The sequence below is a fragment of the Diabrotica undecimpunctata genome, chromosome 3 (assembly GCF_040954645.1).
Source record: "Diabrotica undecimpunctata isolate CICGRU chromosome 3, icDiaUnde3, whole genome shotgun sequence".
NCBI classification, from domain to species: Eukaryota; Metazoa; Arthropoda; class Insecta; order Coleoptera; family Chrysomelidae; genus Diabrotica; species Diabrotica undecimpunctata.
In genome coordinates, this window is record NC_092805.1 from 67,177,557 (window position 1) to 67,202,097 (window position 24,541).

The 24,541-nt window shown below is 29.9% G+C and overlaps 1 protein-coding gene across 2 annotated transcripts in view; it reads left to right on the plus strand.

The window, feature by feature from the left end:
• The first annotated feature begins 1,166 nt into the window (after window positions 1–1,166).
• The window catches only part of NO66 (Bifunctional lysine-specific demethylase and histidyl-hydroxylase NO66), a 132,067-nt gene continuing 108,692 nt past the window's right edge, over window positions 1,167–24,541 (plus strand). Inside the window, exon 1 of one of the 2 annotated variants that reach the window (XM_072526038.1) lies at window positions 1,167–1,543. In XM_072526038.1, the coding sequence (XP_072382139.1) occupies window positions 1,252–1,543 (292 nt within the window). In that variant the 5' untranslated portion in view covers window positions 1,167–1,251. The remainder of the gene's footprint in view (window positions 1,544–24,541) is intronic. The other variant, XM_072526037.1, reaches the window with a different exon arrangement.

The window sequence follows — 24,541 nt, forward strand, 5'->3', positions numbered from 1 at the left end:
TCAAAAACATTATTTGTAATTTGTATAAATTTTATAGTAGCTTCACAACCGGAAAATTCCTTTAACTTTTATTCATTTAAACAAGAAGAAAGATTTCATTTTCGTAGTTGCAATAATATATTTTATAAATCCCATTATAAATTAATTTAATCATACACCACTGGTAAAATGGTGCTCCTTTATGCTGTTTTTAAGTTTACATGTGAATTTTTCGAAATTTATAACTAAAACATGTAATTTTAGTTATGTAATTAAGTACATTAAGGTGTTGTTTTTTAAATAAATAACAGTTTAAAAGGCAATATGTAAGAATAAAGGAGTATTTAGTGTATTTTCATCTACGCACTTATAACAAAAATATTTATTTACACGTGAAATGTAACTTCCACTTCATTCTTTCTGTTGTTGCTTTTACAACCGTAAGCCGAACACATCACCATTTTAAAGAGTTAAAAAAATTGCTACTTTTCACTCAGAAATAGCACAAAAATAATTAACAAAACGAGTTGTGTCAATCCGAAAATGAGCACCAAACGAATGGCGGACCGGGTAAAATCGGCTTCACTTTCGCTTGAAGGCTAGATGGCGCGTTACCTCTCCTTTGACGAGTAGAATTCCCTACTCTAAGATAATAATTGACAGAATCTTCTTTTTATTGGATGCCATCTATAAAATTTACTTAAAATCCCTAATTTTCGTGCTTGAGATCAATCTTGTACGAGAATACCCGAAGTATCGTTTATAGAACACATGGAACACAACAAATACTTGAGCATGACTTTGACGTAAGTTCGACTTGGCGGAGCACGTGCTCAAGCACGAGCTTGAGTACCGACTATAAATACGGGGCTATGACTAACAAGATAGGATCTTCCCCTAGCACAAAATCGGTAGTGTTCGCGCATGCCGTCATCGTCATTGGAGAGTAGAATTTGAATTCTTGTTAAATTTAAATGGGATTTTTATGCATTCTGTCATGAAATTATTCAATTAGCAAAATAATAATATTAAATAATGGTTTAATAATTACAATAATCGTACACAAAAGGATATCTCCAAACTATTTATTAAAGATTATTTATTGACACATACAAAAAACTGACATGTGTTGTTCTGTTATTCTATGGTCATAGTATCAGTGGTATCATGAATCATAGTATCATGCTCCATCCCGTCTAAACTAATCATTGCCCTAGACTCTAGACTAGAGCATTAGAGAAGTGGATCTTCAAGTGGTCTGTGATCTTCATAATGAGTACTCCAATATCAGCGTTTTCAGTTTATAGAAAAAAACCAAATCTAAAAATAGTTAAACGACAAAGTATTGTAAAAAAACAAACTCAAGTTAAAAAGAAAATTACTATTTCATTAAAAAACTGCATGAATAAAATCAAACAGAAAAAGACCAGTGGCATTCCACAAAAATTGCAGGACACTGTACAACCAAGAGCAGTGGTATCAAGTAATCTAAATCAAAACTTTGAGAAGGTAAAAAATAAAATAAAGAAAACCCCATCACCACTATGCACCGAATTTAAAAAAGGTAAGGTTATGCAAACTAAATTTAAACAAACATACAATTATTATAATACATATATTTACAGTTTTTGTTATTATAATTATTATGAACGGTAATGTCTGTCGGAAGTCATCAGACAGTAGTAAGACACCACCACCAAATAGTTTGTCATTGCTGTTTAAATCTTGCATACTTCTATTTAATGCTTTGAGTGAATTTTTATGAGCCATAGTACATTCATCCCAAATAATAACTGAACTCATTTGCATTCCTGAAACCATTCCACTTCTTTTTAAATGTTACACATTGCATTTGGTTTGCTATACAATTTTCTTAATTACCAGTAAACCACAAAGTAATTTTTACAAGGTTCTGGTGAGTGGTAATAGGTGGTAACACAACTTTTCCTGATGCGCAACATATTTTAAGTGCTTTATTGTAAAACTTCAATGCCTGACAATACTGTCATACTGTGTTCATTGCACCAATAGCAATTTTAAAATGTGCAGAATAATAAATTGTCTAGGGCATATTCAAATGCAAGACGAACAAATGATATACATGTAAATGCACAGCTGATTCGCTGTCTTTCTTGTTCCTATGTTCTGGATGTAGCTATAAGCTTCTCATGTGCAGCTCTCATTCTTCATATATTCTGTTATACACGTTGGTCACAATGTTAATGAGATGCTTGTGCGCGGTTCTCATTCTCTGATCTTCATTTTTTGAGTAGTTTGTTCGCCCAATATATATGACCCTTGCAATTCGTATACATTATATATATATATATATATATATATATATATATATATATATATATATATATATATATATTTCAAATGATTTTTTCGACCGTACTGTTTTAAATATTGATTTAGAGTATCAGCAATCGGTCAGGAAATAAAACTCTATTTGTTCAGTCTCAATATTTCGTCACGATTTTGTGACTTCTTCAGGAGAAAACTGTAAATTTATTAGAATAATTAATGATTATATGTAAACAAAATGAATATTTTAATACTTACAACTATAAGAATGAAAATTTAAATTTTTCTGGCATATCTAAATAAATGACATATTTTTGTTTGATTTTATTAAGGAGTTATGGTAACCGCAATATGTTATAGAGTGAATTCCCGTTGTACAATTTTCAGCGAGTAGGTTAAAATAAACAATTACTATGACAGTATTATTCATTTTATAAAGTGGAAAGATGGAATTAATAAAATTGAGAAAGAATCAGGAACACGATAAATTGATCTATAAAATGTAATTGATGGTATGTAGTCAGTTACTGCAATACTGATATTTAGGAATGTAATAAAATTATAGGTACAGTTACTAGAGAATTACTATAATAAGTATGTGTTTAAAGGTTAAGATCTATCATATTATATATTGTTTAGTATGTTGCAGTAGATATTACTTAAATGATTGGTGTCTGTCTTATAATTGATAGATTCAGGAGTTTTATTAATGTGTACCATTTAAAGGAAAAGCCTTTTACAAGATAATACAACATACACCCAAATTAACAATGATCCGACTACCTCCATCCAAACTACATATAATAAATTAATAAAAACTTTAAAGAACGAAAATAAGCTTACAGAACAACAAGCTAAAGGACTAAAAATTTACAATTCTGACATACCCAAATTATATGGCCTACCAAAAATACATAAAGCAAATATACCACTACGTCCAATTGTAAGTACTATAAACTCCACAACTTACAACCTATCCAAATTCTTGGGAAATATACTTACACAGACATTTGAAAATGAGCCAAGTTTCAATACAAAAGATACATTTTCTTTTGTCAATGCTGTAAATGGAATTCAGCTACCAGATAACTATGTTTTAATATCATTAGATGTAGTGTCATTGTTTACTAACATCCCAATAAAGTTAATCATTGAAATCATACAAGAAAAATGGTCTAAAATAGAACAATTCACGTCATTATCTAGGAAAGATTTCCTGTCATTATTAACATTCTTATTTGACAGCACATATTTTTGTTTTTGTGATAAATTCTATAAACAAATATTTGGAACACCAATGGGCAGTCCTATTAGTCCTATTTTAGCAACAATTATCCTAGACCATTTATTAGACCTTGGAATCTCAAAATTGCCGTTTTCACTAGCATTTATTTATAAATTTGTTGATGATATAATATGCAGTGTACCATTCAACCATATTCAGACAGTACAAACGATCTTTAATTCACTCCATCAAAATATTCAATTCACTGTCGAATATGAAAATGAAAATAGTATACCTTTTCTAGATACCAAAGTCATAAGAACTAATGATAACAAAATCATATTAGATTGGTATCAAAAAGATACTGCATCCGGCAGATTTATAAATTATTATTCTAATCATCCTAGAAGTCAAAAATTTAACACAATTGTATCTATGAAAAATCGTGTAACGACAATCTGTGATCGGAGTTTCCTAGATGTCAATTTAAAGAAACTTTTTGAAATGTTTTTAAACAATGGCTACCCAAAACATATATTAAAAAAACTTATTTATAACACTAACTTTTACAATAGAGCTTTAATAAATAATCCACAACCGGTTTCATATAAAAAAATACCTTTCATAAAAAATTTAACAGACCAAATTGTCCCACTTTTCAAAACATTTCCGAACATTAAATTAATTAAATACAATCCACTTCTAAATTCAAGGTTATTCACAAAAATAAAAGTTAAAACTCCAAATTCATTAATGAGTAATATAATTTATAGAATAAATTGCAGTCAATGTCAAAGTTGTTATATTGGTCAAAGTCAACAGTGGCTTAAAAAACGTGTCACTCAACACAAAAGTGACTGTAACATACAAAAAAACTCTTGTGCCTTAGTGGACCACCACTTGAAGACAGGACATAACTTTGACTTTAATAATGTAAAAATCTTGGAACAAGTTGATAATTATAAAAATGGGCTTTTCCTTGAAATGGTACACATTAAAAAAACTCCTGAATCTATCAATTATAAGACAGACACCAATCATTTAAGTAATATCTACTGCAACATACTAAACAATATATAATATGATAGATCTTAACCTTTAAACACATACTTATTATAGTAATTCTCTAGTAACTGTACCTATAATTTTATTACATTCCTAAATATCAGTATTGCAGTAACTGACTACATACCATCAATTACATTTTATAGATCAATTTATCGTGTTCCTGATTCTTTCTCAATTTTATTAATTCCATCTTTCCACTTTATAAAATGAATAATACTGTCATAGTAATTGTTTATTTTAACCTACTCGCTGAAAATTGTACAACGGGAATTCACTCTATAACATATTGCGGTTACCATAACTCCTTAATAAAATCAAACAAAAATATGTCATTTATTTAGATATGCCAGAAAAATTTAAATTTTCATTCTTATAGTTGTAAGTATTAAAATATTCATTTTGTTTACATATAATCATTAATTATTCTAATAAATTTACAGTTTTCTCCTGAAGAAGTTACAAAATCGTGACGAAATATTGAGACTGAACAAATAGAGTTTTATTTCCTGACCGATTGCTGATACTCTAAATCAATATATATATATATATATATATATATATATATATATATATATATATATATATATATATATATAATAATTATCGGGTAAAGTGGTCTCTTATGAAAATCTTTCTTTTTTCTAAGATACTCAATTTTTATTTGATAGCTTCCCCAGGACTAAACTGAAACAATTTGAACATTACAAAAAATGTTTCAGTTTACTCCTGAGGAAGCTATCAAATAAATAGCGAAATATTGAGTATTATAAATTATTTTTTGGTCGAAATAATCACTTCCAATATATATATATATATATATATATTATATATATATATATATATATCTACGGCATAAAGTAAACTCCGCCCATGTTAAAATTAAGGTTCAAGTGAGCTCCGCGGTGAAGTGGACACCGATATACGGAGCTCACTTAACCATTCCATAATATTGGCTGTGTCGATTCGTTAACATGTATAGTTTCATAATTTTTGTAGAGTCCATAAGTACCCCTGTATCATAAATGTATATCGCTTAGTTCACTTGTATATATTATAGGGGTTGTTCAGGTCTTTTTCACTGTATATTGGAACAATAAGTATATCGGTTTAAGTAAGCTCTGATAGTTTGGCAACTATGCGATTAAGCCGTATATTTTCAGCGTATATTCTAAACGGTTCATACGGACTCCTTAGTCTTTATTTTTGTTATCGTTCATACGCATTACAGTATGTAATAGATATGTCTACTACCAAATACCTGTTTTTGGTAGGTACATGCTTTTCTAAAAATAGCTTTATAGATACAAAAGGATTTCGTTACCAAGTTGGATGTTTTTTTCATATGCGGAAATTTCCTAATGCATTTTGTGAACGTCAGTATGTCTTTATATGTATTATTTAAGAATCCGATTAATATGAACTTGATTTATTTCATCCATCTATTGTTTTACGATATCTTGTAGCTTCTTTATTATTTTATTTCTGGTTTTGTTTGTATACTATTGTATACTTTTTATTATTATGTATTATTTGTATATTTTTTGTGTAAAAATGGATAGTAGTCCGCAAAAAATGAAAGAATGCTTAATTTATCTAGCCAGAATATATCACTTTACCAATATTACATACTTCTGAATGGTAAGGTAATTTAGGGGTAATATCTAATCAATATAAGTGGAGTTAGTGTCCAATTTGCAATGATTTTTATAAGCAATAGCTTACTGACTGTACTCTACATGTTCAGTTTAAATAATTAAACCTTGTCCCTTCAGAAAAGAGCAATTTAAATGTCAAAGTCAACTAAGAAGGTGTGAAGAATCTTTTACCACCCCACATTCACATAAGTTAACCGGTGTTTGCAGGCAAGAGTCCTCCCGAGGGTTCAGATGGCGAGGATTAGCTTTTTTTTGGTATATCTTACACACGTGTTGATCTGGCCAGTTTTTTCTCGATTTTAGTCATAAAATGGGCTTGTATTCGTGGAGTACATGTTGCGAATCTAGATTTTGTTTCTTTCGTTCCTTAACTACTTATCTTCGAATATTAGGTGTCTTGGTAGCTACGATTTTGTAGAGCTTATGTATGGATGTGAGTCTTAATTTCCGCTGAATTAGGATGACTAATTTATAGCTAAATCTACGAGTTAAGTATGTGTTGGTGTCATTCATACTGGCAAGGTATATTCGGCAGCAGAAGCATGGAATGCAAGCGTTTACGTTTTAAGGGTGGAAGGATGTGCTGATGTGCATTTTTAGCTGACAAGTTTGCGGAGAATAATACTTCTGGTCCTCAGTGTGCCTTTTAGTTTTAAACAAAGTTCTGTGAATGACTAAGTGTAATACAAACTATCTTCAAGATATTTATAGCAAGTCCAGAGTATAAGGATTTCATGACACTATTGGATGTTCAGATTTGTGAAAACGTCTGTGTTGGGGACATTAAAGTAGCACACCTGAGTTTTTCCGGGGTTTGGCTTAAAAACGATTTATAGTCTATTTTTATTGTGTTTAAAGCATGATTTAGATTTTTCTCCACTTCAGCAACAAAAGTTTTTGGTTGTGCAATAATAGATGTATCATATACATAATAAAAGTCCTGGTATTTACTGGTATGGGTTGATGGTTTGTGTACATTTTATACAGTATAGGTGCCATTACGCTACCAAAAGGAGACCGTTCTTCTGCGTTCTCCATCTGCTATACTTACCATTGAGAAATACCAAAAATCTTCTGTTGTGTAGGCATACGCTAGTAAAACAAGTAAGTTTATTACCTAAGGAAATATCATATAGATTTTGAAAAAATGCCCTCTTATTTAAGGTGTCGTCAGCTGCAAATTGCTGCTTAGATTGACAAATACCACTCCTCATAACTGATATCTTTCGTACCCATCTTTGCTGTGTTGGACAAGATTTAGTATTTGTGACGTACATGATCTTCCCTGTCTGTAGCAACTTTTGTCTTTTAATTTGAGTTTTTCTTCTGTTTTACCTCTTGAGGAGTATTTTGTAAAGGAAAATAAATATATTGACCAATAGCTTTTGTGGTCGTTGGAGTTTTTGCCAGGTTTAAGCAAGGCAACAACTTTGTCTTTGCTTTGTTTGTCTTCAGACTTTGGATACCAGTAACTGTTGTATTTTTGGTCAAAATTTTATAATAAGCTTTGTGCTCAGATCTTCAGTCAGTGCTGTACTATTCTTTATTATATACGTAGATAGTGGATCCAAGCTCAACATCGTTAAAAGGTTCCTTCAGCTGACTGGTTTTGTCCTCTCTCATTTTAAGTTTTTCTTTGCTTCTTGGCCGGCAGAGATAGCACTTTCACATTTATTATGTGATTTTCAGCGATCAGCTTAATACCAAATACACTATTTTTTGCCCTCTATGTATTTTCTGCACAAGAAATACGTCACATTTGTGCTAAGCGCATATGTCTGATAAGGTTAAGTAAAGTAAAGTGTCTTTATCTCTAGATATGCCCTTAATATTTATAGACATAATTAGAATAATTGATCCTAAAAAGGACCGATTTGACAAAAATCATATTGAACGGGTGATTCTGATTAGCTGATTAATTAATTATTTATTACCCAGGGTACAACTGATTACGGTGGTCTTATTTGTACTCAAATTTTCGTAAAGTCTTCTCTTTTGAACCCCATAAGAAATGGCTAATTAACTTTTCATTAAAAATAATTTTACATACTCGACGATATTTCGAATCAGATTTGTATAGTAATAACTATAGTTAATCTGGAGTCTCTTTGTGAAAAGTAAATGAGTTTGTAATATCGGTTACAACTCATATATGAATGATAAGGACATAAACGGTTAAAATAAGTGCACAGAATTTTAACTAAATATATCGGTGCCATTATTCAGGAGATCGATTTATCCCAGAGATTAAAGGTTACATGTATATTCCAGGTTCTATTTACGTATTTGCATTACTAAAAAAGTATATTTAAAATAAAGGCCTTAAGAAAGCCTTGTTGCTATCTTTATATATCTGTTAGACCTTGGCATTAGTTCCGGTTCGGTATTGGTTAGTATTCGGACCTTTGTAAGTTGGAAAATAATTCTGATAACTTTTCTAGTAATCCTGATCTAATTAATACCTAAGTTTTACTTATATTGTTTTGTCAGCGTTCTCGTCACATTTTCAATCAATAGCACTTAGAAAGCAACTTACAAATGTTCGAATACTAACCAATACCGAACCGGAACTAATGCCAAGGTCTAACAGATATATAAAGATAGCAACGTCATACAAGAGACTAAATCTCAACGCCAAAGTTACGCTGGCTATATCCAAAGGCTTTCTAATAACTGCATTGCCAAGTTAAACTGGGAGAATTCCCCGAGAGAAAAAATGCCCTTAGGACGTCCACGAATCAACAGGGGAGGTAACATATGGTCAGATTTAGGAATAATGGGACTACCTACCGACCCATCATATTTATCAACACATGCCTGTACAACCAACTGCTATCCAACCTACAATCAATCAAGCAATACTTATCTGTTGGGAACTATCAAATCCATTACATGTAGTCAAACGAACTAGGCTTAAAAGTTATCTTAGGAAGGCACTTCAGAAATATTGACATATATTTTTAAAACGTTATTTACGTGGCTAAGTTTTCAATAGGAATGAGAAGACAAAAAGCAGAAAAGCCAATAGAACCTTGTTGCGTTCTGACTATACTATGACGATGACCTTTACAATAGCACTGGTTTAATCACTTTTTTATATATCCTGATGTTAGGGATTTGTATTAGACTTCTGGATTTAAAAGTGTTATGTGGGTTATATTTACATTAGTTAGCTACCTGAATATTCCATTTTATTTCTTATGTGACAGCGTTATCTACGATACCTAAAACGCTGCAATCTTTCAAAATTATATGGGTTTATTGTTACGTTATGCCCTACTCTACGTCCTCTCTCTTGTATGTTAAAGAAAATTGATTTAGTTTTCTCATTACTTACTATCAGACCATTTTTTACTGCTAATAGCATTATTTTATAGCATTCTAATATTTAATCTATGGATTAAATCCGGATAGTAAATAGATATTTTTCACTTTCTCGGAGAAATAATATTCTAACATACAAAATGCTATTAAATTGCTAAAACCTTTCTTGCATATTATATTTACTTATGAGGGACAGCAGCAATATCAGTACCATAATAAGGCGTATAGTCCTGGACTGACTAATCGTTGGATAATTAGAAGCATCAGTGTAGCAGTTTTAATGTTTTCGGGACTGCTACCTGGTATCGGAGAGCAGAGATATCAGTACCAAGTTAGTGCATATAGGAATTAGTTGCTTGAACTTTATTATTATTAAACAGTACTACATTTCCTAGTAAAATCGTCATGACTTTACAGTAAGAAAATTTTTCGAACGTTGGTTATGGAAACATCATGTACATATCACCGGATTCCCTAGATCGACATTCAGCAAAATCCTTTTAATAATGATACGGGAGTAAAAATATAAATATCTGGGAGCTTACATCAACAAAGAATTAGATTAGGAAATCAGGGTACGAATAGAAATGGCAAGAGCAGCGTTCTTAAAATTCAAGCAATTGTTCTGTAACAAACATCTGAATACTGCGCTGAGACTGAGGTTTGTTGAATGTTACGTCTGGTCTCAACTATTGTACAGAGTAGAAATATGGACGGTAAAAGCGCAAATAGTTAGGAAGCTTCAAGCCTTGGAATTTTGGATATACCGGAGAATGTTGAGAATTCCATGGACTGCCAGGGTCACCAATGAGGAAGTGCTGAGAAGGATGGGTCGAGACAAAAAATTGTTGAGAATAATAAAAGTACTCAGGACTGCATACCTGGGACACATACTAAGGAATATAAAGTCTTCTGCAGGCTATCATGCAGGGTAGAGTCGATGGCAAAAAGGGAATAGGTAGAAAGAGGAAGTCATGGCCGCGAAATATTCGTGACTGGACAAACATGACTGTAGACGAATTATTTCACGTTGCAAAAGACAGAGATATTTTTAGAAATGTGGTCGCCAACCTCCGTTAATGGGGACGGCATAGGAAGAAGAAGAATGAAAGAACGCTAAACAAAAAAAACAGAGATGAAGATAGGCGCCAAGAAACTCTGTGTTATAAAACAGCTGAATAAAATACAGATTCTCGATTCAAATATTCAAAAATTTAGTGAACAGCATACTAAAATAGAAATAACGTCTATTTAAAATGCAATTCATTAATGGCTCAAGGTACAAAGTAGTCCTAGCATCTGCTAATGATATTGAGCTTATAAGAAAATCTCTCCCGTCCGCAAACGACATCTTCAACAAAGTGAAGAGAACACGAAAAATGTTTCACTTAAAATCAACAAAATAAAAACCAAATACAAGCGAATCAACAGAAGAAAGCAATTTAATACATCTAGATAAAATATTAAAGTCAACAACTATAATTTCGAAAGTATGGAACACTTTAAATATCTTAGATTAATAATCACGGTTAATAATAATGTCACTAAAGAAATACAAAACATAATTCACTTCAGACCTATTTTAAAACATGAATGTTTTTTAAAACAATAAGACCGAACATATTATATTATGTAATAATTGTAATAGATATGTTGGCTAGAATCAAATTACCATAAAGTCACCGAAATATTTTATCTGAGTAATGACTCACTACTGCTTGCTACGTTACGTTATACGATACATTTATAGTTAAAAGCGAAATTATTAGGTGTTATGCCATGTATAATATATGTGTATCTATAAAGTATTATAGTAAGATATTGAATTTCCTACATTTAAAAATCGAAATATTGAAATTAGACAGTAAAAAATTATAATTTTAAGATTGATTTATAAATTATTATAATTTAAATTGTACTACTTTGTGAAACAAATATTGTACATCAAAAACGTAGCAATCGAAACATCGGAACGTACATTTATATATTAAATTTTTCAGTGTCAATGCATTAAAAAAATACTAATAAATAAAAATGGACACTTGCATTTTCCAAGCTTATAACAGACACTAACTTAAGTTTAAAAATAATTAAAGCAAGTAATATAAATTACCAACATAAAATATTTAACTACATTAACCAAGTATTTGTGAAATTTCGGGATGACTAAATTGATTGATATTTAAATAAATTTCAAGTTCCAACACGTACCTGCTGTAAAATTTAAAAATCTACGACTAATCAAATTATTGGCAACATCGGAGGAGTTTAGTTGTGTACGCAAAGAAATGTATACGGATCCCAAAAGTGTTTCAACCTATTACGGAGTCAACTTAATCCGACGTGTTGGTCGGAGTCCACATACAGCGCTACCCAGATAATAATATACACGGTGTATATTCGCCTGGAGTTAGTATAATACCGTTTTAGTACGGGGCCCACATTAACCGCTAGATCTATATATATATATATATATATATATATATATATATATATATATATATATATATATATATATATATATATATATATATAGATATATTGATATGATATAGGAGAAAGAAAAATAGTGATTAGAAATTAATTTATAAATTATATACTAGATAATATTAGATGTAAAAAAGTATTTGGTTATTTTAAGAAGTTATATACTAGAGAATTTAATAAAAATTATTTATGTGAGGGCATTTTTAATAAATTAGCATATAATAAGTGTAAAAAGTTGTATTTTAATGTTGTAAATATATTTAAGTGAGCCATGTGCATAGGCAACCAACTATACAGTAAATTGACAGACAGAAATTAATCATAATACGAATATAAAGTGGGGTTATAATAATAATGATAGTTTAAAATGTTTAATTTATATAATTGATGGATTCGACCGTTACTTGATGGAAATTCATTTTATGTAACAATAAAACACTGAAAACTTTGTTTTCAAAACTTCCACAAATTTTTATTTTAAATTATTATCACTACAGCTGTTTCGGCTGATTGCCTTTCTCAAGTGATCTGTTTTTGGCATGGGTTTACACTTTATAGTCTCTAATGAAATAAGTTGAGGAGGGGAGAACTGTTTGTCTCAAGCTGGTCATTCAGAATTAAATCTGTGTTTTTTAATTTGTTGATCTCCATAGATTCTAACAAAGATAGCTTAAGGCCTTTATTTTGAATGTGTAGAATTTTAAATTCGTCATCAAAAGAATGATTATGATCTAGAAGGTGAAGTGCGTATGTAGAATCTGTTTTTCTATTATTGAAAGCCCTTTTATGTTCTGCTATTCGTTTATTAAAATTTCTACCTGTTTGACCAATGTAAGTTTTTGGGCCCAAAATCAAGCAATACTTATCTGTTGGGAACTATCAAATCCATTACATGTAGTCAAACGAACTAGGCTTAAAAGTTATCTTAGGAAGGCACTTCAGAAATATTGACATATATTTTTAAAACGTTATTTACGTGGCTAAGTAAGAAGACATGAAAAAAATGGAACAGAAAATGGAAGAGAATACAAAAACAATGGAAGAGAATTCAAAAGAAATCAAAGAAGACATGAAAAAAATGGAACAGAAAATGGAAGAGAATACGAAAAAAATGGAAGAGAATTCAAAAGAAGTCAAAGAAGACATGAAAAAAATGGAACAAAAATTGGAAGAGAATTATAGAAAATTAGAAAAGAAAATAGAAGATAATAATAATAAAATTGTAAAACAAATGGAAAAACAAATGGATAAAAAACTTGAAGCTGCAGAGAGGAAAGTAGCAAATGAAATAAAAAATATACAGCATGACTACAAGAAAAGGATAAAAAATGAGAGGACAGAAGTAAAGAGGATTATTCAAGATAATAAGATAGATATAGAACAGAAAATAGAGTTGCAGAAATGTAACTTAGAAGTAAAAATTAACGAAGACAGGAGAAACACAGAAGAAAAATTAGACGATATACAACAAAATATCCAAATAAATAGTAATCAAATAAGAAATGTGGAACAGAGAATAGATGATATTTCACAAATGAGAGACATAGGGAGACCTTACTTAAATTTAACAAATGAGACAGGGATTAAATTCTCTGGTAATATAAAAAATTTGCATCCTAGAGTATACATAAATAGTTTAAAACATAAATTAAGATTTGTGAATAATATTAATGATATTAAAGATTATATTAGAATGACATTAAATGACAATGCAGCAACTTGGTTTGCTAGTATTGAGAATGATTTAGATAATTTTCAAACATTTGAAAATAAATTTTTAAATTATTATTGGGGTGAACTAGAGCAAGCCAAGTTTAGAGAAATTCTATATTTTGGAAAGTATAATCAAAATTTAAAATCAAATATGGTAGATTATGCATTGAAACTGATAACAGTTGCAAAATATTTAGAACCACCACTTAGAGAGGATGAAACAGTCTTAAATGTATCTAGACATTTTGATGCTGATGTTGTGCAAACCGTAACTGTACAAAATATTCAAACAATAGATAGTTTTATTAATTTTATTCAAAGAATACAAAGAGGCAATATGACAAGTAATAATAACAACAGAAAAAACAATAATAACTTTCAATATAATAAAAATGATAATCAACAATATAGACAATCATATAATAATTATAGATATGGTAATAATTTACAAAATTTTAATAATAATAACAGTAATTATAATATACAACATTTTAATAACAGTACTAATAATAATAGACAAGATTTTAATAATCGAAGAAATACAGAGCGACCTAACTATAACAGACAGGTAAATTGTGTACAAAGGAATAGGAGCTGCGAAGACAGGGAACGAAATAGTACAAGGCAAGAAAATGTGAGTAGAAGTCATAGTAGGGAAAGACATAGGACATCAGATCCAAGTGGTCAGATACAATCTGACAATTCTAATAATCAAAATTTTGTGCAGTAAACTTTCTGAATTACAAGTTAGGCCATTGCTATTATGAAAAACCTTCAGAATTTATTTCTTTAGATGAAGAGAAAATTATTGAATCTATTAATTTAATTTATATAAATGCTTTGGCCAAAAATAAAATGATTAAAATTATGATAGATACTGGTTCAGAAAGTACTTTAGTCTCGGAGAATTTTATTTTTAATACATTAAAACTATCAGATATAATAAAGATTCCAAAAATTAAAATTATTGGTGCAAATAATAAGAAGTTGGGTGAAATTGATAAACTAGCCAATTTTAAAATTAATATTCTTAATAAAGAAATTAATATGCAAGGATTTATGTGTTGATATATTAATGGGAAATGATGAATTGGAAAAGAAGAAAGTAAAGATAGATTTTGAAGAAAAAATGGTAACTTTGGAAGGGCAAATAATTAAATTTATGCAGAAAGATGAGGTGGAAGAAGGAATAAGAGTTGATAGGATATTATTAAAAGAAAATAATGATGTTTATGAAGAAGAAATGTATTTTGATGATAGGGATATGTCCCAAAAGAATGTAAAGAATAATTATTGTAGTGAATATTTAAGGAATGGAAAATTTAAGCAGATGGATGCCTACGAGGTGGAGTGCGTAAAATTGGAAGCAAGGAATAATGAGTACATAATGAAGAATAATTTTATTTGTAAAGAAGAAGATATGATGAAAGTTTTAAATTGCCCTGAAGAATATAAATCAATAGTCATTTCCATATTGCAGCAACACAAGGGACTTGTCAGTAAAGAAAATAGAATTGCACAAAATTATATCCATAGTATAAAAGTTAAAGAAGAAAAAGATTTTAAAACAAAATCATACCCAATACCATATAAATACAGAGAAGAAGTAAACAAAACAATTAATAATATGTTAGAAGATGGAATCATTGAGAAGGCAGACACACGTTTTATAAATCCTATAGTAGTAGTGCGTAAAAGATCAGGTGAAATCAGGTTATGTTTGGATGCAAGGAATATTAACAAGATCACTGAAAAGCAATTTGAAGCACCAATGAGTATAGATGGAATACTAGGAAGAATTACAGGAATGTCATTTTTCACTAAAATCGATTTACAGCATAGTTTTTGGTTAATACCTCTAGAAAGAAAAAGTAGACAGTATACAGGATTTCAGATAGATGGAGTAGTATATCAATTCAAAGTAGTACCATTTGGACTTCAATCATCTTGCAGTGCTCTATGTAGATGTCTTCATGATATTTTGGATCAATATGAACATTTTGTAATTCACTACATTGATGATATATTAATTTTTTCTAAAACGGCTGAAGATCATGAGAAACACCTAAAAATTATAATAAATAGATTAGACAAAGTTGGACTAAAAATAAATCAAGAAAAATGAACATTTTTTCAAAAAGAAGTCATATATCTAGGTTATAAACTTAACACTAAGGGAATCGAAATGGATCCAGAACGGACACAAGTCATTCAGGAATATAAAACACCACACAATTTAAGAACTTTAAGAGGATTTATTGGAATAATTAATTATTATAAAAGGATGATACCAGATCTAAGTATAAAAGAACTTCCATTACTTGAACTACTGAGAAAAGGTGTAAAATGGAGATGGGATCAGAGAAGAGAACTAGCATTCCAAGAAATTAAAAACATTTTTCTGTCAAATTTAAAAATATATTATCCTGACTACACACAGCCATTCATATTAAGAACAGATGCATCCATAGAGAGATTATCAGGGGTATTATTACAAATACATGATGGGGTCGAATACCCAATACAATTCATTTCAAGAATTACAAAGCCACATGAAAAGGGTTACTCAGTTTCAGAATTAGAACTAGCAAGTATAATACACTGTGTCACAAAATTAAGATTTTATTTGTTGGGTAATGAATTTACTATAGAAACAGATCATCAAGCTTTAACGTCTATATTAAATAACAAATATGGAAACAGTAGAATACATCGGTGGAGTCTAATACTTAGTGAATACTGCTTTGAAATCAAATACATTTCTGGAAAATCCAATATAGTGGCAGATGCTTTATCAAGGTTAGAAAATACACCACAAAAAGGGCAGCGAACAATAAAAATTGGATTAAATCAATTAGTAGAAAGTACTGGATTATATTCTAAAGAAGAAATTATAAGAGATCAGATCAATTTGAGTGAAAAACAAAAAGTCCTTAAGAAAGATGGAGTTTATTATAAAATAATAAATGGCATAGAAGTATATGTAATAACTAGAACTTTAGCAAAGAAAATATTGAAAAATTTACATAACAATTATATGCATATTGGTTCAAGAAAGCTATGGATGCTATTTAGGGACAATTATTTTGCAAAGAATGACATAAGTATAGCAAAAGAAATTACTACTCAATGCCCAATATGTCAACTAAAAAAAGAAAAGAATTTCAAAAACCAGAACACATATAAATCTAATGTATATGAAAAACTAAATACAGTTTCCATGGATTTTATTTCAAATTTAGTTCTCAGTCCAACAGGAAAAAAGCATATACTAGTGATAGTTGATTTATATACAAAATTTATTAAACTATATCCCTGCTCCAGAACAAATGTTAAAACATTAAAATTATATATTAATCAATTTTTCGAAGAAATAGGACCATTTAGAAATTGCATAATAGATAATGCTACATATTTTAACAACCAAAAATTTCGGGCATTTTGTGAGAAAAAGGGAATCAACATTCATTTTACAAGTATCAGACATCCTCAGGCAAATCCTGCAGAAAGATATATTAAAGAAGTTATAAAATATTTAAGGATACTGTGCCAAAATCAACATGAAACTTGGCAGCAACATATACCACAAGTAGAATATTTTTTAAATAATACACATAATTTGAATACAGAGGAAGTACCAGAATATTTAATGTTTGGCCATATAGGAAACAGAAAGTGGATTAGTGAATATAATCAGGATATGTTAGAACAAGTAATGCAGAAAGTGAATAACCGAATTAGGAGGAAAGCTGAAAAATATATCAGAAGACAAAATCGAAATATAAAAAAACCAATCACATTTCAAAAAGGAGACCAAGTGTTAATTCGTTCACTTAGAAAAAGTAATGTTAAAGAAAATCGTTGTAAGAAATTACAACCAATGTTTGAAGGTCCATATAGAATTGAAAATCAGAATGGACTAAATAGTTATGTGTTAATAGATGCAGAGAACAGACTAAGAGGCATGTTTCATATCAACGACATTTTTCAATATCACGAAGAGATTGAATAATGTTTTCTATACCTTTAACACAAATATAATAACACTAATAACTTACTGATAGATCCATTTTATAGATAGATGGTAGATTTCTTTGTTGTGAATCAATTTGACATCATACTTGTTGAATTTTGTATATATGGAAATTATTTTGTACCCTAAAAATCATAATTTGGGGTTAGATACAAAATTGATTTTATAAATGTCTTTCTAATATAATAAAGTATAAAACTTACCAATTTATATGGATGAAAGCCTGTTGAATGGAAATAATTCCTAGATTTGTATCTTAACATCCATTGTAAAATGTAAACACAATAAAACAACACACAAACTTTATTTGACATGACAGTTTGACATAGACAGCGAACAGGGATGTATTTAACACATTTTAAATAAAAAAAAATTTATTTATTAAATTTAATAAGGTATGAGAAAATTAATATTTAAAAAAATAATAAGTAAATTATTTATTTTAAATATTATTTTGGGGTATTGATATTATATAGGAGAAAGAAAAATAGTGATTAGAAATTAATTTATAAATTATATACTAGATAATATTAGATGTAAAAAAGTATTTGGTTATTTTAAGAAGTTATATACTAGAGAATTTAATAAAAATTATTTATGTGAGGGCATTTTTAATAAATTAGCATATAATAAGTGTAAAAAGTTGTATTTTAATGTTGTAAATATATTTAAGTGAGCCATGTGCATAGGCAACCAACTATACAGTAAATTGACAGACAGAAATTAATCATAATACGAATATAAAGTGGGGTTATAATAATAATGATAGTTTAAAATGTTTAATTTATATATATTTAATGATTTAAATGTTTATTCTGATCTGAAAAGCCTAAATGTCAACAAAATTATTAATAGAAAAGAATGGAATTCTCTGGATCACCGGAGATGGCCATGTTTGCGAAATGGTTTGTTCCAGAAAATTCAGACATGTATTTAATAGAACAAATGGAACATGATTTATTGCCAGATGATTCTAGAACAGAAAAAAAGATATAAATACCCGGTGATTTGGATTAGAATGGATCAGTTATGAGTTACAGTTACTATGAGGCCAGTTTATTATGAAAGTTAGTAGAAGATAGACTCATTAATTTAGTGAAGTCAATTGTTCAGAATTTTCAAGATAGTGCAGTCAGAAAAGTTTTAGTAAGAAAGTAGGTCCAGTCCATTCAGTTACAAATAGTCTAATTGTTTAATATAGTGAGTTAAATGAAGATTAAAAATTATGCATATATTTTAATGCACATTTATAATTATACACAAATAATTATTGAAGATTAAAAAAGTAATAGTATAAATCAACTTATAATAATTGGATATTGGTATATTGAAAAGAAGAATAAATATAAATGCTGTTTTGCTGGTTTGCTTGGTGGTTTATAAATGCTGGTGAAGAAAAATATATCTTAAATTGGTAGAAGCTGATAATTGGAAAAAGTAATTTCACAAAAACAAGGATAACCGAAGTACGAAGACATTCAGTGGTGATTAGAATCTATATAGTGGAAAACAGTTCATTTAGGCATTCAGTGAAAGAAAGGTACAAAATTTTGTTAATATAATTTAGTTAGTGTCATAACAATTTCAATTTTGAAGATAGTTTGTTTAAATTTTACATTGTTTATAGAATTTAATTAGTTTTATAAGAATATCAATTTAAAGATAGTTTATTTTAAATTTACATTGGCTAGGTTAGATATATATGTGTGTTTCATAATAGTTATAATAAAGATAATTTAAAAAAGTACTTACAAACTAATTCTTTGAGAACCGCGATAAAAACCCTATATTATTAAAAACACTCATTGCTCATCATTCAAACAAACAATACATCATAACAATATATATATATATATATATATATATATATATATATATATATATATATATATATATATATATATATATATATATATATATATATATATATATATAGATCTAGCGGTTAATGTGGGCCCCGTACTAAAACTGTATTATACTAACTCCAGGCGAATATACACCGTGTATATTATTATCTGGGTAGCGCTGTATGTGGACTCCGACCAACACGTCGGATTAAGTGGACTCCGTAATAGGTTGAAACACTTTTGGGATCCATATTTACGATATTGCATATACTTCTAAACTCCTGCGATGTTGCCAATAATTGTATTAGTAGTAGATTTTCAAATTTTACAGCAGGTACATTCTGGAACTTGAAACTTATTTCAACATCCATCAATTTAATCATGGAGGAATTTGAGGACTATTTGGCTAATTTATGTAGTTAAATATAAATTGTTAACCGACATATACCTTTATTTTACTTTTTAGTTTTAATAAGCAAGGCGGTAATTTATATTATTTGCTTTATATATTTTCAAACATAAGAAAGTGTGTATTATAAACTTGGAAAAACGAAAATTTCCGTTTTTATTAATTAGTACTTTTTATTAAAATGCATTGGCATTAAAACATTTAGTACATAAATGTACGTATATCAAATAGAGTATTCGTGTAACAGTTTCTGAAATTAGAAGCCCCTTCGGTAAGATTATAAAGTTTGTTACCACAAAAAATCTACTAGCATGCACAGAGATGAGAGAGACCTACACAGAAGAAGATCTATTTTTAGCGAATGACAGGGCCATCTATGTAGCCAACCATTGGAAATACAAAATTTAAAGCTGTTGGTGTTCCGGACACGGAAAGTAAAGTAAGTATAAAAAGAGGTAAAAGTAAAATGAAAAGAAAAATAAAACACTTATATAATATGTAGACCTGAAAGTGCGCCAGAGGGTTTGAAATAAGAATTTACCTAAGGAATGAAATAAGAATTTACCTAATATAAAACAGATCTGAAAGAGAACAAAAAACAGATCAAAGAATTAATACAGATTAAGTACATCCTTAAGTAACATATCTCAAATCCGCCTGCAGTTTTGTTGGGTAGATCGAGTAGCTCGACAGAACTGTTGCCGGTCCCAAGCCCAAATAAAGGAGGAGGGGGTCTACAGCCCGTTTAGCACTATACTGATAGACTTTAAAACCATACAGCTCATAGAAACAGAATTATGCCTCGGGACAGGAATGATTTCATTACGACGACTAACGGGAGAAAGAAGACAACGAATTTGTGGTAAACGAGAAATACACTTCGCATCGGTGCTTTGAACGTAAAGTCTCTACAAGAGAGCAGAAAATTACAAAAGAGCTTGTAGAAAAAAAATATAGACATGTGTGCGCTAAAAGATACAAAGAAAAAAGGAAAAGGGTCAAATTATTATAGATGACCATCTCATGATTTACAGTGGTGTTGCCAAAGAAACCAGAGCCAAAGAAGGAGTCGCTCTGTTAGTACACAAAACTTTTTTACACCAAGTATAAAAATAGTGTCGATCGGATAGCCAAGCGGGCTGGGCGGCTGGCTTCTCCTTCGCTTCACTGCGAGAGATGTCAGTTCGATCCCCAGCTCGGTGACAGAAAACAAAAAGGCTAACGCAGCAGTTTAAAATTCTAAAATGAATCTGCGGCTTAGTCTAGAATATGCTGGTATCTGATCGGCCTATGGTGGAGCAGTACGGCAAGAGATAAGGGCTTGCGGCTTGGTGATACTCCTCCATAGATCCCTACCGGAAGAGCGTGTGCCGCCTAAATACCGGGTATATATATATATATATATATATATATATATATATATATATATATATATATATATAAATAGTAAGTGTAAAAATTAAACTGGATGTCAAACCTCTGAATGTGATAGCAATTCATGCACCAGAGAACAACCAAGATACCACCACAAGGGAAAACTTCTACGAACACCTTCAGACTGTAATAAACGAGACCCCAAATGATAAATATAAAATCATTATGGGTGATTTTAACGCCCGTGTTGGCAATGATTTAGTTCCAGGGATAAAACAGCGATATAACGAAAATATCAGAAATGAAAACGGAAACCTTCAAACGGACCTCTGCAGCAAAAACCAGATACGTAATAATAATACATTTTTCCCTCACAAAGAACAATACATTTTTGAAAACAGTAGAGGACAAAGATCTATTATAGACTATATTCTGTTGAATAGAGAGCACTAACATCAGCAGAAATAGAAAGCGATCACAAATTGGTATTGTGCCGAATGAAAACACATATATGTGATAATGACTCCACAAGATACCTATTCCAGAAAAGAAGAACCGAAAAAAAAACAGAAAAAAATATATCACAGAAAGTAATGGAGTCGAAGAAAGCTGGGCAAAAGTTAAGTCTAATATCTTAGCCTCGGCCAAGAAAGTTCTTGGTAAAAGAAATATAAATAAAGTGAAGGAAAAATGTAAAGAAAACAAAAAAGCTTACCTGAAATACATGTCAACCAAAACACAAGAGGCATAACATAATTACAAGACAATTAGAAACGAAACACATACACTTATAAGAAAAATAAAAAATGGTCACTGGGAACGTTTTTCGAAAGAAATGGAACATAATTTTTCTCGTCTGCAAAAGGAAATATAGCGCTTCATTAGACGTCAAAGAACGGAGGTAAAGTAACTAATAGAACTAAAATACATAGAAAATGATACGTGGATTGACTACCTAAAAAAGCTATATACAGGAGAAAAACAAACGACGCTAGAACCGGAAACATCAGAAATTACAACATATAAAGAACTTAATATAAATGTACAGGAAGTTCGGAAAATACTTGAAAACCTGAGGAACAGAAAAGCAGCAGGTAAAGACGGGATACCAAACGAATACTGAAATATTGTGGAGCAGCAATGACAAATGAATGAAAAATTAACAACATTAATTAATAAAATTATAAAACACAATAAAATGCCGGAAGAATGGAGAAGGAGCGAACTAACTCTACTATTTAAAAAAGGAGATAAAAACAGACAAAAAACTACAGAGGTATAAACTTGTTAAATACTACGCTAAAACTTACAACTAAAATTTTACAAGTGCTAATTAATCACAATATAAGTTTAGCAGATGAACAACCGGGTTTTTTTAGTGGTAGATCGTGTACAGATGCAAAATTCGTGATAAAGCAAATTACTGAGAAATCACTGAAGTATAATAGACCAGCATTCCTGTGTCTGATTGACCCAAAGAAAGCGTTTTACAGAGTAAGACTGAAAGATGTAATCCATCTTCTGTATAATAGAGAAGCTCCCCTAAATATTATAAAAACTATCGAAAACATCGACCAAAACAACAAAATTGAAGTCAGAATAGAGGGACAACTTACAGAATCTATAGAAATAGGCAGCAGAATAAGACAAGGGGATTCGTTGAGATTTAGCCCCATGCTCTTTAATTTGATCATGGATCAAATCATCAAAAGCGTTAACAAACGAAGAGGATACAGAATGGGAAACAAAGAAATTAAAATACTCCGTTACGCAGATGACGCAATATTAATAGCCCAAGATGAAGATAGTTTGCAAAGACTGGTCCACAAATTTAACATAAGAGCAAAAGAATTTAATATGACAATCTCATCTCAGAAAACTAAAACAAAAGTAGTCAGCAAAGGACCACAGATGTAAAATAGAAATTGATGGCATTAGCAGAAACAAGACCCGACACAGCCACAACGCAAAGAATAATGGACGCGGCAGAGATGAGAGTACTGAGAAGAATTACAGGAAATATATATAGTGTATAAATGAATGGATACAAAATAGAAAAAAAGAATGGAATAACCACATAGGTAATGGAAATAAAATACCTGGCATTATGAATTTATTATGACAATTTCATCTCAGAAAACTAAAACAATAGTAGTCAGCAAAGAACCAACTAGATGTAAAATAGAAATTGATGGCATCAGTATTGCACAAATAATGTTGTGTAATGAATTACACTGTCTAGCTATGGCGACCTGGACAAAGAAGTGAAAGATCAAGTACTAAAAGCAAATAGATTGGCAGAATGCCTTAATAACACTATATGGCTAAACAGACACATTAACACTGAGATGATATCAATTTATAAAGCCAGTGTAAGACATATAATGACATATGCCTCAGAAACAAGACCCGACACAGCCACAACGCAAAGAATAATGGAAAAGGTAGAGATGAGAGTACTGAGAACAATTATAGGAAATACGCTGAGAAATCAAAAGAGAAGTGAAGACATTAGAAGAAAATGTAACGTAAAGTGTATAAATGAATTGACACAAAATAGAAAAAAAGAATGGAATAATCACATAAGCAGAATGGAGGAGACCCGTGACGTCAAAATTGCAAGAGATAAGTCACGAATCGGCAGAAGAAGTATCGGACGATCGCGCAAAAGATGAAGTGGAAGATAACCTTCCATAGAGGTATTATTCCGCCAATGAACAAGTAAAATTGCTTATAAAGAGAAATAATAACAAGAAAAAAAAGTAACATCTCTCAGATAAATAAGCGGAACAACAGAAACTGAGTATAAACGTGAAATTCCAGAATTAACATTAAATAAATTACCGCAAATCGTACGAACTGAAATAAGTGTTATTTTCTGCACATACATATATATATATATATATATATATATATATATATATATATATATATATATATATATATATATATATATATATATAATATAATAAGAACTATATTTAAACCAAGTGACAGAAAAAAAATTATATATACATCTAAATGATTAACGTCTATAAAATTATTATTACAGTTAAAGCTTATACAAGCGACAAAATTTTTAAAACAATTAGACCGAACATAATATCATAACTGTAAAAC